Source organism: Artemia franciscana, chromosome 9, assembly GCF_032884065.1.
Source record: "Artemia franciscana chromosome 9, ASM3288406v1, whole genome shotgun sequence".
In the NCBI taxonomy this organism is placed as follows: Eukaryota; Metazoa; Arthropoda; class Branchiopoda; order Anostraca; family Artemiidae; genus Artemia; species Artemia franciscana.
In genome coordinates this window covers 2,771,297-2,791,136 of record NC_088871.1, presented here as the reverse complement: position 1 = coordinate 2,791,136, position 19,840 = coordinate 2,771,297, and the positions used below count along the sequence as shown (strand labels likewise).

At 35.2% G+C, this 19,840-nt stretch overlaps 1 protein-coding gene across 3 annotated transcripts in view; it reads right to left on the bottom strand.

Moving 5' to 3' along the window:
• LOC136030880 (heterogeneous nuclear ribonucleoprotein A1, A2/B1 homolog) overlaps window positions 1–17,506 on the bottom strand; it is a 38,570-nt gene extending 21,064 nt beyond the window's left edge. For 2 of the 3 annotated variants that reach the window (XM_065709963.1, XM_065709961.1), the window contains exons 1-4: window positions 17,360–17,506; window positions 8,160–8,341; window positions 4,542–4,662; window positions 1,405–1,615 (exon numbers count right to left, since the gene is read on the bottom strand). In XM_065709963.1, the coding sequence (XP_065566035.1) occupies window positions 1,405–1,615; window positions 4,542–4,662; window positions 8,160–8,323 (496 nt within the window). In that variant the 5' untranslated portion in view covers window positions 8,324–8,341; window positions 17,360–17,506. Of the gene's footprint in view, window positions 1–1,404; window positions 1,616–4,541; window positions 4,663–8,159; window positions 8,342–17,311 lie in introns of all 3 variants that reach the window. The other variant, XM_065709962.1, reaches the window with a different exon arrangement.
• Window positions 17,507–19,840: the final 2,334 nt, after the last annotated feature.

Genomic DNA, 19,840 nt, shown 5'->3' with positions numbered 1-19,840 from the left:
ACTGGTATGAAAAGAAAGGATGGCTAAGGTTGGCTGTATTGGTATTTAGAAGACTGATACTTATATACCTTATTTCGCTGTTCTATCTACTTATTCCTTTCTTTCTGTGCCTAGATGGCTATGAAAACTGTAACATTTAATAACACAACCTAGCTTTCCAATATTTCTGAGCCCGATTCTTCTCCTTCTTCTATTATGGTTTATGAACTTTCCAGTCAAAACAATTTACGTGTTCTAGTTTCTCTGTCTTAAAGTGGTACATTCTACTGCGACTGCTTGCAGCTCTTGCACTAGGTCTTTAGATTCTAGGCATTGGATTATAAGTTGAATATTTCGAGTTGAACACTCACTGTTAGAGTACGGTCAACCAAGGTATTAACTAGAAGTGTGAGTTTGTAGGCTTTGAGGTAGTTTATTGCTTTATTGGGAAGAACCCATTGTGACAGTTTCGACACATTCACAATTCAAATAGTCAATACTTTTATTCTTAATGCTACAGAACCTACAATGCGCAGGAGTGAGATCATTTAAGCCTCCACAGATTCTATGAAACATTTTAGAGGGGAATGGGGATACATTAGGTTTATTTGTTACAAAAACCTTCAATAACTTCCACTGAGAAGCAACTTTTAAGGGGATGGGTCACCCATTTGGCTGATCAATATTCAGGGGATAAAGAAAATAATTCGTCTGCGCGATGCTTATCCATACTACATGACTCGCTGGCAATATGATAAAAGTAAATCTTTATAACCCTAGGTGTTGACACAGGTGAAAGTTAATACACAATTGGAATAGCACTAATTTCAGCTGATATTAAACAAAAATTATCAAGCAAAAAAGGGCACAATATTTTTCTTCCCCTTCCGTTTAGTTTACAAGATTTTAACTGAAAACCCGAAGAACTAAGATCCTAGTACTAAAGGCTACAATCAGAGAAAGGAGAAAAAAAAGTCAGGAAAGCTATTTATTTTACTTGTGTTAAGGGATTTGCAAGTTTATATTACTTAGTCCTCTTCTTATTTCCCTGACTTTACTGCAGTGAAGCACTGGGCTCCTAATTTGATACCAGCACTAAAGGCTACAATCAGAGATGAGAACAAAAGTCAGGAGAGCTATTTATTTTACTTGTATTAAGGGATTTGCAAGTTCATATTACTTAGTCCTCCTCTTACTTCCTACTGCAGTGAGGCACTAGGCTCCTAGTTTGATTTTCAAAACATGCCTAACATTATTTTTCTCCGTTTGGTTTATGTGTTTGTTTGTTTTGTTTTCTGAAAACTCCCTATACTTCTTTCTTTACTGAAATATCAGTTCTATAGTTATATATGCGTTAAAGACTATATAAATACAAGTGAACATAACAAACGTAACACAAGTTAAAGCTAAAACAAATTGACTTACGAATAATTTTGTCGACTGGATCATAATCGTCAAATTCAACAAAACCAAACCCCCTTTTCCTCTTTGTGTCTTTATCTATAACTACTTCAGCATCAGTGATGGTGCCATATTTTCCAAAGTATTCTCTAAGGTCCTCATCCTCGACGTCTTCCTTCAGTCCACCAAGGAAAATCTTTTTCACAGAGGCACCAGCATCTGCTTTTCCAGAAAGCTAAACAAGAAATTTTTTTTACAAAATTTAACAACAGGTTTGATACCAAGAAAATTAAAAAGCTTTTTTAAAAATTTATGAATAATAAGGTTCTTTATATCTTTTAATGTGTTGAAGTAAAAACGAATTAATTTTTTAACTGAGCCCTTCAAATAAGGTTATGTCGAACTTCATTAGTAGTGAGTGTAGCTTTTCTTCTTGTTCTTTGATTATTTAGAGACGCTCATGTATAATCCCTAAGCAATTCCAAACCCTGCGGCAGCTTAGATCAATCCTCGCTTTCGTATTGCAAAGCAGATCAACCTATGGGGCCACCATAAGTTGCATCAACTCAACGTTTTTTGTTTTGTTTTTTGGGAGGGGAGGAAAAGTATAAATGTATTTTCCAAAATCTCAAGGGGACAGGTTTTTCGTTTTCAGTTTTTTAAACAAAAAATACCAAAAAAAAACAATTTTTAACGAAAACCCTCCAAGAACAGTTATTTTTCAAAATCTAGGAGAACTGGTCCAAAATTCCAGGCGGAAGCACGCCCCCCTCCTCTATTAGCGCTACTGGCTGCCCCAAGGTTTAGCTTGTGATGACACAGTGAGTTGACCTGAGCTTGGCAATATGGGATCTAGAATTAAATGCAAGCTACCGCAGGACCTGGAATGTCATGGAGATTATGGATTTGCATCTGCAGAAGAAGAAAATACAATCAAACCAGAAGAAGAAGAAGAAGAGTTACACTCACTACTGAATACCCATACCCTTAAGTTTCGACTACAAAGAAGTTCAGTAGAATTTTAATTCGTGAACTGGTTTATGAACTATTTTATGAAATAACCAAAGACCTTATATTACTACACTACACATGTCAATTAATTTTACAGAGAAAGGTGTGATGATTCAAATTTCCCCAGTGTGGAATTTATATGGGTGTAATTTTGACAACAAATGAGAATGAAAGAAAGGAAAAGAAAACAGATGGTATGCAAATTCTTTGAACTCTTTCAACACGTATTGATCTTGGGATAGATACTTAAAAGGGAAGGCGCTCCAAAAGTTTTTAATGTAGTTAACTATTATTTGACTAAACAATACTTCTTTTTGACAATTTCTTTACAAGAAAGAGAAAAATTTGAAAAAATGTGTAGATAAACAACTATAAGGTCAATAAATTTTGCATTAGTAGAAGGGGGTGACCTCTTCTATTACCTCTTAATACACTGACAATGATTTTTGCCTAATATAACTCTACTAGATCGCCCACAAAGGACGAGAAAGAGAATAGACACCACAAATTAGGTTTTAATGGCATTACAACCAAAACCGCTTTACAAATTTGGAGGCATCTATGGAAGTGGCCAAATGACAGGATTTAAATAGGGAGATGAATGCGAACTATTTTACAAACGTATTAGTTCTATGAATTTGTAACATTGGTAATTTACCTTGATATTGCAATTTCACTGAAGCTTCAGATCAGGGTTGCAGCAAAGCATTTAAAAAAAAAAGTGAAGCATGAAAAACAAGTGTCGTCACTTTTGTTTCATTTGTCATTAATGTCTCTTATCATGCTATATTTGGAGGTGCATAGAAAATATCTTTGTTTATATTTTTCAATATTCTCAGAGAGAGAGAAAGAGAGAGAGAGAGAGAGAGAGAGAGAGAGAGAGAGAGAGAGAGAGAGAGAGAGAGAGAAGAGAGAGAGAGAGAGAGAGAGAGAGAGAGAGAGAGGGATTGGTATATTTAAAAACTATTGTAGCACAGCTAAATTCATTTTTTACAAAATCATATATTTAAATAAAAATCACACACTACAAATCGGCATTGAAAATTGATGTGAAGAAAGGCACAAATGAGCTGGCGTGACTATTAGTTCGTAGTTTAGGGGGTAGAAGTTTATTTTGTAACCGAGTTCGACTATTGGGAGGGGCTGGTGATCGGTGGTCGGTGGCTCTTATTGGCTAGGACGGATTTTCCAAATTGCTGATTAAGGTGTATTTATAGGACACATTACTGATGATGCACAGGATATCAATAAACGTCAACTTTTAGTTATTGGTGTTTTCTTTTCCTGTAAGACAGCAAGACTGTCGCTCACACTTGTAGCAACTGGGATTGAACCCTGGTCCCTCTAATCAATCCATTGTGCTATTAAAGGGTTCAGGGCAACGTTAGGATACCTTGATTCCAGGTGTCATATGAGTACCAGAGAAAAAAACTCTTTTAGAAAGAAACCTATTTTAGTTAAAGAACACCCTTCAAATTGTATCTATCAATACAAATAGGCTAAAATAATTTGCATGGAAAGTCAGCAGAAACATTTTTTTGTAAAACATATTTCAGATACTGATCAGGGCTCATTTTGGCTCCATCGTCTTGTTACTCAAAACATTACGCTTTTACAAATTAAAGACTGTAAAGAATCCCAAAATAATTAATTATACATTTTTTACTTCCAAAATAATTAATTATACATTTTTTATTTTACTAATTAATCATAGTAATAACGCACAAATAACTTGGGTCTGCATGCCCACCATCAATTGCAAACTTTTTTATACATCCCTTGAAATATTTATATGCAAAATACAAAAATGACAAAAGGAAATTTTCACAAGCTCAAGTTTAGAGTGGTAACTGGCTCGAAGTGGCTCTTGGAGCGGAGGAGTAGTGCAAATAAGGACTAGGGGCTGTTCAAATGTATGAGTTATTCAGATCAATGGGTGTCCCTGCATTTAAAAGTGAACATATGACTGAAATCTAAGGATGGCTGAGACATCGTCAGAACCAGAATCAAAAGACGTCACTCCTGCAGCACAGCTTCGAGATAAGGAAGATGATTCATCAATGACCTATGTGCCATCAATGGCACTGGAGGATCTATGCTAATGAGTAAATGTAAAATCTGTTATTAAAGCAGGTCATTATCAATCATACCTGTCGAGGAACAGCTCTCTTTGGTTGGACTTCTCTACCGTCAACTCTGTGAGGTCTAGCGTCTTGTGCATCATCAACCATTGCAGCTCTTGAATATGTTACAAATCCAAAACCACGAGATCTGAACAGAAAAATTAAATAACTAAATAAAAAAAATTCATAGAATTTTGAAACCGTCTATTAATGAAGATATTTAAAAAAGAATTCCACTGTGAAGGATTCGAACCAAAATCAAACTTCAGAGTGGGGACAAAAATTGAAATCAAAAGTCAGTCAAACCAGCCTGAAAACCCTTTTTTGTACAGGAAATAAGCCAATCATGACTAAACTTAAAATCAATTACGGTAGAGATCAGATAACACTGTTTTTACGTTTTCCATACATTTAATAGACCACCAATGTCATGCAAAAAGCATCACATAGATTATCATAACTTTATGGTCAAACCCCACCTGTTCTCACTAGTAGACATTGAGGCTTGATTTTGTTTTCTCCAATATCAAACTAACCAAAGAAAGTTTTCTCATTAGCACTTATTTACTTAGACTTAGGTCCTCCCACGCCTGAAGGCGCATAAGGCAGCAACAGTGGTTCACCACGACGACCTCGCCAGCTTGGCCTCCTTCTCATTAGCACTAGCGCAATTTTTTTAATTCTATTCACATATTTTCAGTTCTTGTTCTTAACATATATTACTACATAAACCTAAAGATGGGAGATGAGCTAGATATGCACAAAAGGCATATTATCCACCAAACCATCAATAACTAAAGCTAGGGTTAGCCAAATAAACCTAGAATTTGCCCATTTTAGGGAGATCAGAATAGAAAGGATTTCAAAGAGGTTCAAGGCTAGAAACTGAAGAATTGAAACTACTACTACTATTAATAACTCACTGCAGCACCAAGCCGCCTGAGGCCAACACAGCTACGCACGCTCCTCCTCCAACCTAATCTATTTAAAGCCTCCCTCTTTACACCCTCCCAGGAAGTTCCCATTTCCTTTAAATCTTTATTTATGGCATCCTCCCAACCCAGACAAGGACGACCTGCTTTCCGTGAAGCCCCAGACGGTTGGCCAAAAAGGACAACCTTCGGTAATCTGTCATCCTTCATCCGTAGAACGTGGCCTAGCCATCTCAACCTTTCTTTCACTATAGCCCTAGAAAGCGGGATTGAACCACATTTTTCGTACAACCTCCAGTTTGAAATACAGTCAGTCAGCCGGGTACCCAGAACACTCCCAGAACACGGTCAGATCCGTAGGCAATTTCTCTGGAAAACATCTAGTAAATTTTCATCTGCTCTTTGGAGTGCCCATGCTTCAGAGCCATATTTGACCACTGTCATCACTGTAGCTTCCAATATTCTAATCTTGGTTTGCAGACTTATCTTTTTATTCTTCTAAACTTTTTTTAACTGTTAAAAAACATCCTGAGCCTTAGCTATTCTACTTTTAACATCTTCACTGCTCCCACCATCTTCACTAATAATACTACCAAGGCAACTGAAGCTCTCAAACTCATCAATCTTTTTTCGTTACCTAATTTCACCTGTTCATCTTCACTTATTCCTAGCCTTAGTGACTTAGTCTTCTTAACATTAATTTTCTAGCCTATTCTAGCACCCTGAACTCGCAAAACCTCTAAAAATTCATTCATTTTGCTCACAATTTCATCTAATATGCTTAAATCATCAGCATAATCTAAGTCCAGGAGCGTTCTTCCTCCCCATAGAAGATGTAAATTATATGACGTAAAGACTTAAAAAAAAATCTACTTCTAGAAATCAGAGGTTAAAGGAAAGGAAAACAAAGAATTTAAAGGTTAGAAATTGGAGAAAAGAACAAAGGATGCAAATTTTTTCCAAAGTAACTTTCTTTTAGAATTCGGCTAGTAAGATAATCAAACAGGTTGAATGTTATAAACCTAGGAATTAACAAGCGACTGTGAATTTCAGACGTATACCAAAATGACAACCTATATTTAAATTTACCAATTTATGGGAAATTTCAAGTTATGCTAAAGCCTATTGACTACGGAGGCATTGTAACAGCTTCATTTAATATCATACTTATAATTAATTGAAAGCATATTTAACAAGTCCTATAATTTGACCCCTGTCAAGACTCATTGGCATCAGCCCAAAAAGTAGCAAATACAAACGGAAATAAATAGATTGTAATCATGACACGAAAAGCACAGACTCTTCCTCTAAAATTAAAGAAATCATACAAAACATTTATGTTTCAATTTATACTTGCGGTAGAATACCTTTTCAAGTATCAAATTTCAAAGCTATCCACTAGTACAAAACCATGTTTAATAAGCTCTTTTGAAGGTTAACAGAGAAATTGAGATAAATCAAAAGTGGTATGTAACATATATAAAACTTATATTTACAAGCATGGACAGTAACAAAACCCTTTCTATAATTGTGTTAACTCGCTTAAAAAATAAATAATTTCTGAGACCACACTGGCCAATCATGACAAAACACAAAATCGCAAAGAAAAGAAGAACAAGGACTAAAATATGACAACCCTTTCTCAGTAATGGTGAAAGGATAACTGAATAAAAACCACAAGTCTAAATGACATTTCACAATTTCATCTTACTTACAGCACTCTTAAAGGCAAATCACTTTCCAGGTAGATTATTATCAGATATTTTATTTGATTGTGCAACAAAAATTTGTGGATTTATATGAAACAATCAGAATTAATAATTTTGTCATAAATGGAACTTTAGGAGTTTCTCCCGTGTCTCTATTGAGAGCTACCTTTTCATGTATGTGCTTTTTTATCTCAACTGCTTCCCTGAAAACTTGAACGAGGCCTTTAATGGGGGGGGGGCTCTTCACTGAGGCCAAGCGGAGGTCTTGACCGAAATATTTGCATAATTTTCGATTTTTTTCACTGGCTGTTAATCGTCCTCGTTCTTCTTTTCCTTGCGATTATGCGTTTTGCTTAAAAAACTTCTTCGCATGCTGACTAATGATTTGCATTCCACAGGTATCAATCTCGTGATTTGATATCATTTGCCAGGAGTGCAACGTGCGGTTGGGGGCAATCACCCAACTCTTCCTGTGTTTTTCTCCCGGGTTTCTCAACGTACCCATTCGGTCTCTAGGTACCCATTTGGAGTTGGGCCAACACTGGCTGAGCCTACAGGGTCACACCATTGGTCCCCATTCCAAACCATAGCCAACAACAAAGCTTGAATTCCTGACCTCGGGATTTTATGCCTGGGGCACTGATCACTCGACTAGGACAGCTCCTGCATTCCATTCATAAATGCTTAGAAGCTCTCTAATTTTTCAAAATGCATTCTCTCTGACGTCCTTGCTCAAAAATTGCTCTGCATTAGAGTTTCTTATTGTAGCTTGAACAGCAATATGAAATCCCCTTTTTACAAATGACTGCTTATTGATAATATCCAAAACATATTAACATACATTTTTTAGTTTCCTAAATTCCAGGAAAACTTGTGCTGTATACCAAACTGCCTTTTACATCACTGCAACTGGGAGCACAGGGTCATCACAATATCTTATACTTTCAAAAAATCAAAAAACAACCACTGGGAAATAAACAAACAAAATATAAACTAATACTTGCCTCTTTGTTTCTGGATCTCTCATGACTACAGCATCTACAATTTCACCCCATTGTCCAAAATGAGATCTAAGACTATCTTCTGTAGTCTTCTGGTCAAGACCTCCAATGAACAGTTTTCTAAACTGCTCTGACTCCCTGTGATCGCGATTTCCATCATACTTCATGGTGACTTATGTCAGGAACTAAAACAGGAAAAGAAAACTGCAAATTGATTCTATTTACAAAAGCACAAAAGAGAAAAATTATAGTATTTGTAAGCTTTTCAGAAAATTCATTTCCAAAAGACATAAGAAGCCTCCCATTTCAGAATGCATAAGATTTTTAAAATGTTTACAGTATTCAGTTGATTTTTTTTAAGACAATACCTCAGCTTTAACTAAGAATACTTAAAGAAAATGGGCCAAGCTGTTTTGAGGCAACCTGTAACACAGTGGCACTACTTCACAGGAATTTAGGGAGGAGGGTGAGGGTGCAAAAAATATTTTTTTAAGTCCAGGCAGGGAGGCAAATGTAGGGAAGACAAAAAAATCTCAGAGGACAGCCCCTCTCCTGCAGTTGAAATCATTGTTGTAACAGAAACTCAATTTTTGTGTCCAAAATTTACGTTTTTGGTGCATTCTAGTCCAGACTTTTTGGGGGGCTTTTCTTAATAGTTACCACCAACAATTAGATTCAGAATTTTTTATGTTCAAAATTAAGAAACCCTTCAATGCTAACCTTGGTGAGAATCAAACCCTATTTGTGAAGCAGATTCAAGGCTCACTTGCTCCCTGCACTGAGCACACTGCCACCAATTAGAGCAGAATCTGAAATTTCTTACTATTCAAAATGTCCAAAATTTAAATAGCCTTACATAAAACATTATTGGATCATATTTCTATATAAAAAAAAATAATAAAAAAATTTACTACCTTGCCTTAATTAACACCATAACTATATTTTTAGCAAAGAATTTGGATTATATTTAAGAAATTAATAATATTTTCTAAAGTAAGATCTTAAAAAAAAACTGGTTTGGTCAGGAGCACTTAGTCTATACTAACTAAAAAATTAAGTCCCATTAAAAAAAAAAAAAAAAAAAAAAAAAAAAAAAAAAAAAAAAAAAAAAAAAAAAAAAAAAAAAAAACGAAATGTTTTCTTCTATTCTGTTAGGCTGCTTAAGAACTGCAGTTTCACCTATATGTTGAAAAATAATAAAGCCAATAGAACAAACATGGTGGATGGAAAAATTACAAAACTTTTTGAATTTTTTTATTCATTATAATTGTGACAAATCAATGCTCTAAAAAAATGGACTTTATGATGAAAGAGAAAGCTTGAAACCAATGTTTTAACCCTTTTTAAACCAAAAACAGAAAGAAGTTATTATCTTTAAGGGTCCAAAAAAGGCTCAAAACTGAATTTCCAAGAGAAGTGATTATTATATTCAGAAGGAGCGTAAAAACGGCAATTAGTGCTGCGTGCACTTTATTTGTAGGTCACTAACACTCCAAATAGCACTAACACTCCAAATAGAAAAAGACAAACCTTACCCATTTGCAGCAATGGAAGCAAATGCAGCTCAATCACACCACACCAAACACTCAATGAAACCACCCAACACTATCACCTATTGAAAGTCCATTCTACCAAAAGCATCAAGCACCCCCCACAAGACGCCTTCATCAAAACACCCCAGCTCACCTTCCTATCAGAGAGAATCAACAAGGACAAACCAACTAGCCTCTACAAATAATGATAGAAGATTAGACTGGCAACCCCCTCTGAAGCAGAACTGAATCAGAAGCATTACCAGGAATTGATCACCTAATCAACAAAAAGCCAGATGAAAATCTAAACAAACTAACACCTAATATATGCCTCTTTATACTAAATTCTAATGCAGTCTAGTCAACAAACCTAGAACAGCCACAAAAAGCAAAAATCAAAAATGAATTGCCAAAATTGTACCTACCTAATCACATGCATATCCAAGACAAAAAAAGATCTTGCTCTGCTCCTAGCAAAGCTAAACATTGACATACAGCAATATGAAAATTAAAACAACAAAGCAGCATATCTCAATACTTCAGTGGAATGTAAGATCACTCTCAGAAAATAAGTTGAATGAACTCATATATTTTGTGAATAATCATTCCATTGATTTTGCTTGTCTTCACAAAACCATTTGACTAAAAACCAGCAAACAAAGTCTCCAAGATATACTATCCTGAGAAAGGATAGGTCTTCAGAGAGAAAAGAAGGTGATGTACCTTTAATAATAAATAACAACATCAAATTTTGTGGCAATAACTGATGTTGATGCAATTGGAATCAATGTTTGGTTAAATAATACCAAAACTTACATATTAAGTTTTTATAACCCTAATGGCCAGACTACAGATGCCATGGATTTCTTCAGTTATATAACTAATTGTACGTATGAAAACAAAGAAAGGAAATAATAAATGAAAAGAGAAAAAACAAATAGGTGAAAAACGAGGATTTTATCAGCCAGTAGCAAAATATGAAAAACAAGCAAATATTTCGACAAGGACTTCCGCCAAGTCGTCCTCAATGCTCAAAAAAAAAGAAAAAAAAGAAACAAACAAGAAACAACAGCAAAATCTAACCTTTTTAAGTGAACTGCACCAGATGAAAAAAGACACTGAATCAAGCAACAAAAACCAACTTGAAATCAATGAAAGAGAAGTTACTAATTAGATTGAATAAGTATCCTTTGCCTTGCAACAGATTTTGCCTGTCTACAATTTGTGTTACAAGAACACAAAATTCCAATAGATAAGTCCCTGAGATTGGAAAATAAAAATGACAACTTTGATTCAGCTCTGGCCCAGCATATACACGAAAATCCTGATTATTTAGTTCTTTTTGAAGAGGCAACTTTAATATCCACCATAAATGGCCTACCGCAATCTTTTAAAGGGGCAATTGAGATAAATAAAACATATAAATAGAAATTTGGCTATAAATAGAGACATGGGAGATATTTCCTTAGGCCCAATTTATAATAATTTAATATTAAAAGACTTTTCGCCCAGTCTAATTTAAGACAACCTGTCTGGAGAAAACCGAAATTGTAGACAGGCGAAATCTGTTGCAAGGCAAAGGATACTTATTCAATCTAATTGGTAACTTTTCTTTCGTTGATTTCAAGTTGGTTTTTGTTGTTTCATTCAGTGTCTTTTTTCCTCTTGTGCAGTTCACTCAAAAAGGTTAGAATTTGCTGTTGTTTCTTCTTTGTTTCTTTTTTTCCTCTTTCTTTTTTTTGAGCACTGAGGATGATTTTTTTTAGCACTGGCGGAGGTCCTTGTTGAAATATTTGCTTGTTTTTCATATTTTGCTACTGGCTGATAAAATCCTCATTTTTTACCTATTTGTTTTTTCTTTTTTCATTTATTATTTCCTTTTTTTGTTTTCATACGTCATGCATAGCCAGTATGGTCTCAGAACGTATTTATAACTAATTGTCATATGTTAAAAAACCTAATTATTTATTAGCCAGCTAATAAAGCTGGTAAGCTTATTGAAAGCTTGATATCAAATAATACTGAATTAGCAGTTGCTACCCCTCCAAATCTAAGTGCATATTTTAACCCCAAAAGTGACAAATTCTCAACTATTGACCTACAAATTGTGTCAATAAATATTTTGAACAAAATTTATACAAAGAAAATTGATAACCTCTGTTCTAACCATTTCACTACAGTTTCCTCATTAAATGAGCTAAAATTCTGCCACATATCCCTAAATATATGAACTCTAAAGAAACTTGGTCTATGTTTAAAAATAAGCTTAATGATGACATTTTAAGTTGCACCCAGGAATCACATATCTCAGTTGTAACAGCTGACACCCATGCTGAAGTAATGACATTCATACTAACTAATACAGCTAACCATGCTAACACCCAGGAAAAGAATCTCTAAACTCCTAAAGCATGGTGGACAAAAGAATGCCAAATTAATTGGAGAACAAAAAATGCAGCTAGGGGAACATACCTAAAAAAACAGCTCCTGTCACATATTTAAATAAATTACAAGCAGAGGCTAATCTCAAGAGAACAATAATAAATGCTAAATACAATTACTGGAATAATTTTTGCAAATAGTCTTTCAAGAGAAACATGTGAGCCAATTATACATAAATTTATAAGCAAACTATGTGGAAAAAAATATCCCCCAATCCACTCCAGTTTGAACTATATGATAATACCCATTATGACAATGATATTGAAAAGACAAAACTATTTGCAACCCTTTTCTCAAAAAAGCTAAATAAAAGTATCACCACTCAAATTTTGATAAATCCAATCTACCAGCCCCAGCAAGGATCAGAGTATATAAACTGTCCATTCTTAATCCATGAACTGAACAATGCAATACAAGATATTAGGGCCAATGCTACAAGTAGTTTTATGATAATATACACCCTACATGGATAAAGAATCTTACCCCTTTATACAAACAGGAACTCCTAAGTTGCTATAACCATGCATGGGCCACACCCACATTCCCCAATGTTTGGAAATGTTCATCTCTTTTACCAAAAACAAAAAAAAACAAGTTTTTTTAAATGAAAGTAAGGAATGACATTAAAACTTAAAACGAACAGAAATACTCCATATATGAAAGGGACTTTTCCTCCTCAACGCCCCGCTCTTTACGCTAAAGTTTGACTCTTTCTCTTAACTCTACTTTTTAAAACAGTAAAAAACTTTAGCGTAAAGAGCGGGGCGTTGAGGAGGAAAAGTCCCTTTCATATACAAAGTAATTTCTGTTCGTTTTAAGTTTTAATGTTGCTCCTTACTTTCAGTTAAAAAAACTTGTTTTTTTTTTAATTTTTTGGACATTTTTGAATTAATGCATGTTTTGATCTTGGCTCTCCGCACATAAATATTTATTTTTTCATTGTTTTTTAAATAATGCTAAAAAATGCTGCACCCTCTCCATTGAAAGTCTCTTCCCACATGGAAAGATCCTCCCATGTAACCTCTCCCCTCAACTCTCCCCCCCCAGCCAAAAAAAAAACCCTGAAAACGTCTCAGAATTTTGATCCAGTGACTTTGGGGAAAAATGAGCGTGGGAGGGGGCCTAAGTGCCCTGCAATTTTTTGGTCACTTAAAAAGGGCACTAGAACTTTTAATTTCCGTTAGAATGAGCCCTTTCGTGACATTCTAGGACCACTGAGTTGATATGATCACCCCTGGAAAAAAATAAATAAATAAACACACATCCATGATTAGTCTTCTGGCAAAAAATGCGAAATTCCACATTTTTGTAGATAGGGGCTTGAAACTTCAACAATAGGGTTCTCTCATACGCTGAATCTGATGGTGTGATTTTTGTTAAGATCGTGTGACTTTTAGGGGGTGTTTCTCCCTATTTCCTAAAATGAGGCAAATTTTCTCAGGCTTGTAACTTTTGATGGGTAAGACTAATCTTGATGAAACTTATATATTTAAAATCAACATTAAAATGCAATTCTTTTGATGTAACTATTGGTATCAAAATTCCATTTTTTTTTAGTTTCAGTTACTATTGAGCCGGGTTGCTCCTTACTACAGTTTGTTACCACAAACTGTTTGATTTTAAAGGAAAATAAACCTAAACATGACCCTGAGTCATACGGACCTATAATGATTACTCCTATGCTAGGAAAAGTAATGAAGAAAGTGATTTATAATTAGCTGCTATGGCTTGTTAAGAATAATAATGATACCTCAAATTCAAACCAGCTTCATGAAAGACCATTCCTCAACAGATACTCTTATATTGTTAACAAATGCAATAAATGAATCCCTATCCAAAAAAAAAATGTCCTAGTAGCTGCATTCCTAGACATTGAAGGGGAATATGACAATGTTAACCACCACACTCTTTTAGTTAAACTTGCAAATCTTGGTTTACCCTAACTTGTATCCTTTATAAAATCTTTCATAGAAAATCGAAGTTTCATTGTTCATGTAGGTTCAGCCTCCTCACCCATAACTACAATAACTAAATGTCTTCCACAGGGTGCAGTCCTCAGCTGCCTCCTCTTTCCCCTGTTTCTCTGGGACATGAACCTCCCACACACCACTTTACAATATGCTGATGATCTGGTTTTATGCGCAACTGGTAACACCTTTGAGATTGTACATTCAAAGTGGCAAAAATCACTTTTTCCAATTTGAAAAGTTTTCTCAAAATTCTGATTTACCTATTGCTCCCATCAAGTTGAAAATGATCCAATTCCACCACAAGCAAAATAATATTGATGCAAGGCTAACTCTAAGTGGAATAATTATTCTAGAGGACAATCAAATCAATTACCTAGGCCTCACACTTGACCAAAAACTTAATTTCCACCTTCACATCAGAAACACAATAAAAAAAAGCTAGAAAAAAAAGAATAATAAAAAGACTACTAGCCAAAACTTGGGGCTGTAATGAGAAAACATTACTCCAATTTTATAAATCACATATATAAGACCCCATATCGATTATGGGCTCATTGTTTATGGTGCTTGTGCAAAGACCCATATGCAAATAATTGAAACAACACAAAATGATGTAATCCATCTAATATTTGGTCTTAGGAAACCAACAAACACCAAGTTTCTGCTTACAGAGAGTGGACTATCAACAAAAATGAACGAAGAAGATTTCTTTTAATTAATTATCTTACAAAATTGAAGCCAATAGCTCTCATACCCTGCATGAATGGTTAATAAATCTATCTATGTATAGAGGCATTGCAAATGATTATGCCAATACCCAGAAGAAATTCCCAGTGCCAGTAAAATCTATTGCACCCAGTTTCTTCCAACCCCCCCCCCCCCTCCATGGAGTTGTTCAATCACCATAATGAATACTTATTTCTCAAAGTGGACTAAAGAACTGACCCCCATTCCTTTTATACAGAAAAAAATTGATGAGTTTAATACAATTGCATATAAAAACAATTTCCAAATTTTTGTTGATGGGCCCAAAATGAATGACAAAGTGGCAAGTGGAATGCTTATCCCAACCAATGATATTGCTTTGTTCAAGAGATTGCAATACAACACGTCTGTAATGTCCGCTGAGCTAAATGCCATAATCATGGCATTAGAGTACCTTATCAATAATGAACTTATGATTGTTAATTTACAAAATATTATAGTTTATTTTGGCTCTTTATCAAGCCTAGAGCTGCTTCCTTCAGCTTCTCAGTATAAGATGGACACAGACACATTTCATTGTCTTAGGATTATTGATAATCTTGCTTCAAATGGAATAGAAGCTTATTTCCATTATGTTCTAAGCCACTCTGGTATAAGTAGTAACCATAAGGCAGATGAAATTGCAAAAATGAACTAAATATTGACCAACCAAGTGAGAAACCAATTGCCATTAGAGATATCTGCCACTGGACACTACCAGAGGTACTGTTAAATAAGAGTAATCAAATCCTATTGCCTTTCCCAAAAAAGTAGCTTTCTAAGATTAATCACTGAATTTGGTCTGGCTCAAATAGGCTAAATTTTCAGGTGTTTTCATATCAGTTCCTTAATTCAAGTGGCAAAGTTCCCTCTTCCCCTCTTTGTAGGTCTTGTAATGTTAAAAATGAAACAATTGACCATTACCTATTTGAATATAATATGCCGATGTCTGCAGTTTACCCTGCAATATAAACTGTTAGAATGCTTCAAACACCACAAAATCTCACTATTAGCCAAGAGTCTAGCTGGTAATACCTGCACACAGAGCTTAGAAATCACTAATTATCATCTTATATTTCTACTCCTAGAATTAAAAGTTCTCCTGAAAGAAATCAGAACAGATTCAAGATAAATAAAAAATAACCTATTCAGTAGCTCTGAACATTGCACAGAGTCAAAAGGAAAAGCTATATATTTGCACATTAGGGGGGATGGGGTGCATTATATCAAATATCTAACTTAACCCAACCTAACCACCTCTTCACTTATTGAGTGTGTTCTGAATAATACACAAGTACCATACTTTTCTTGTATTTCTTTTAGGCAGAAGATCCATTCTGAAAGGTTTTACTTTAATAACATCAAGGTTTCTTTAGGCCATCAAAGGTCAGTACCCTCTAAAGAGAGAAGGGGTGGATGCTGGGGTAAAATTCTAGTTTGGCTACTTTTTACTACCTTGGAAAGGAGTTAGGTTAGAAAAATGCAAGTTTCAGTAACGAATTCAGGGTGAAAAGCATACTCTGAAACAGTATTGCCAAGCATCTAAGTTATCTCTCTTCTGATTTCTAAGTCTTAGAAATTTGAATGCTTAACAGGTCTATAGGACTATCTATTGAAAATTGGACAAAACAACATTTTACCTTAATTTCTAGTCATCAGTTTCTTCTTCTCTGGTTTTAGTTCTTATAATTCAATTTCTGTTATTTGAGTAGAATCTTAAGCCATATCAAAGGTTATTTTCCTAATTTAGGAAAAGCAGCCTACATACAGATCATTGAAAGCTCATAAATTGAGACTGAGCAAAGTTGTGAAGTTGGAAACAATTTTATGGTAATTAATTCCAGTGGAAGATCTATTTTGCAAGGTTTCACTATTAGGCTATATAACAATTTTTTTTTAAAGTTGTCAAAGATCCAGCCCTCTAGAGGAAGGAGTGGAGGTAGCTAGGCTTGTAAATTTATGACAGTTCATATAACTGACTTACCAATAAAGTGAACATACCACTCAGTGCCTTTTTTTAAGTTCTTATTAAAAATAATAATTGGTTCTACCACAAATTCAAATATAAGCACTTTTTAACCTAACCTTATAATAAATCCTAATTTTAGCACTGAAAAAATGTAGCATTATTTTTTCAAATATGACAGAGAAATGATGGCACTGAGAAAACATAGCATTACTCTTGGTAGGTACTTAAAAATACCTTAAGCTACTGGGATATTACTTTCCTCACATTAGGCCTAATGGCAAACAAGCAGTGTCAACCACATCAAGCATCCAGGAACGCACAGAATAGGCCTATATAATTTGAGCTATATGCTTTATCAGTAAAAGCAAAGAGGGGGTCACGTGGTGATAAAGTAAAGCAGGCTACTTCCGTCAATGGTAAAAGCAAGTAGGCTATTCAGGATTTTCCTCTTCAGGAAAAACCACTAAATCTCAAAATTTTATCATATGTTTTTCTAACCTCAAATTTTTCTTAGATGAGTCGTTCATTTATTCTACGAGTCGTTACCTTTTAAAATAGGCTATTCCACCACTAATAAATAAATCCTGAGAGCTGAATATGGTGGAATGATGAATATGACCACGATTGTAATCAGGCAGTGCTTCCCCTTTGTTCCTATCGGATCACTGTTGTGTATATTGAACAATCCTGAAAAGTCCGAGACCCGATAAAAGAAAGTCGGACTTTCGACACCATGCTTGCCCAAAATCCAACAAATTTCCGAGTATAACCTAAAAATCTGACAATTATTCAGTCATATAGGAATTGATTTCTTTTCTCCAGACATGCTTCGCACTAGCCTGTCCTACGACCCCTCCTTCGTCAACTGTAACATAAATATCTACCATTCTAAAAAAATGCACCTTATTCGCACTCACTTTTGTTCCTTCAATTCCTATATTTTAAAAAATTGATATAAAATCTATTTTTCTCAAATACAAAACAAATTGTCATCTTTTTTTTCTTTTTCTGCGCTCTTTTAACTAAATTGTTTTTTACTACACTAAACACACTCGTCTGCCGTCACATTAGTTTTTACTGTTTTGAGTAGTTTTAAGAGTGGAGCATCGACTTCTTAATCATGGGAAACATGTCTCTCTTTTAATGCTAGACTTAGCGTGTATAATTGAGGTAAGGGTCACACTTTAGATTGAGTTTCTACGATATCTTTTAACATCTTTGAAAGTTAAAAGGACCACTCCATAATGACGTTTGAAAATAGCAAAGTCGAATACTAAACAATTCCAACTATGCTAGGGAGCCTCTGAGCACCATTTGTAGTATTTATAAAAGCCACGTGACGTAAAAAATCATAGACATGTCACATTTGGAAGATCAAAAGCAGTCAACTTCGCAATTCGTCTACTATTTTTCTTCCATCCTAAGACGGTGCACCATATCTCAATAGGATCTTATGCAGAAGACCAATTACACCTATATCCAAAGCTTTCGAAGGGTTACAGATTTCACACAACATAAACAGTTCCTCCTAAAAACGAGAATCAATGCTTGATTCACTTCATCGCCTCCACACATACCTTACGAGCGCATTCGTAGATTATCTTCACTTCGCGTTCTTCTGCTTTTGTCCTCGGATTTAACTGCAAGGTTCTAAGACTTGCGAGCAGCCATTCCCAAGTACACATCTACAGCTGGAAGGAATTCACTTGGTTTGTCGGTTGAGATTCAAAGGTAAGGTTAATCTAATGAAACCCGTGGTTAGTTTTCTCGGAAGTATCTCCAGCTCTAACTGTATTTTGTGAAATATAATCTTTTTTCGGAAAATAATATTGAAAACTGTAAACAGCTCCAGCACATAGAGCTGGAACTCAAGTTCACTCAAAAAGCAATGGATTCTTTAGGGCTTGGGATGCCCTGTCATTTGCGTGAGTTGGATCCTCTGGCTACTTTCTGAAAGTAGCGACTAAGCGCATCCCAATTATGCAATAGTCACTCAACGCACATCCAAAGAGACAGCCAACGTGTCTTACCTTGAGCAAGGACATTCAGGACTGGGGTGTCCCTGAACTTCTGATGCGATCTGAACTCAGAGCGTTTTTCAGCCCTCATGCTGAAGAGATTATATACAATGCGACAATTATCTTCCAATTGCTTTGGCAACTGTTTGCAAGAATGAGAAACAACCGAATGAATTGAATGACTGCTGCACCTGGTATATCACTGACGAAATTTCTTTGATTCTGCTTACAATGTTGTCACACCAAAACACAGTTTTACATGTATCCATACAGAATCAAACCCTGTTCTCTGTAGGTATATTTTTATCTTGAAGAACATTACAAATAAGGTTGAAAATGGTTTCCGCTTTCCCATAACAACAATCAACCATCTAGGTCTAATTGTATTACGAACTCCTTATTGCCGAACAAAACTGCAACAGTTTTTAGTGGATTTTTGACAGCCACATCAGTTCTACCGTCAATAATAAGAGAAAAAGGAGTCACTATCAACTGATCACACAAAATTTCATTGTATTATGGTCCTAAAGGCATGAGACATGTTTGTCACATTCTACTTGCCCGACCTGATCTTTTCTACAACAGCATTGTGTGGCAAACTTTTCGAAAAAGGCACAAGAGTTTCTACAAATTTCCCGAATTTCCCGGATGCAGTCATTAAGTTCCCCTTCAATTATCTATCTGATAGATGCTACAAAGTGAGCTATCCAGCATTTCAGCATCGCATTTTAGGCTCCCACAGGGGTCCATACTGAGTCCCCTACTTTTTTTATTAGTTTTAAGGGAGCTTCAGTTCAGCAGCGATTTAATGTCCAAGCTTGAGTTTGCAGATGATTTAGTTATCTGATCCGCAGGTGGAGATATAAATATTGTTGCCAACAATACTAATTTAGCACTAGAGGAGTTAGAAGCCTTTTCTGCTGCATTCTCCCAACCTATCACCAAGGATAAGACAAATACAATCATATTTCGTAACAAAAAGTCCGTCACACCACCAAAACTATTTGTC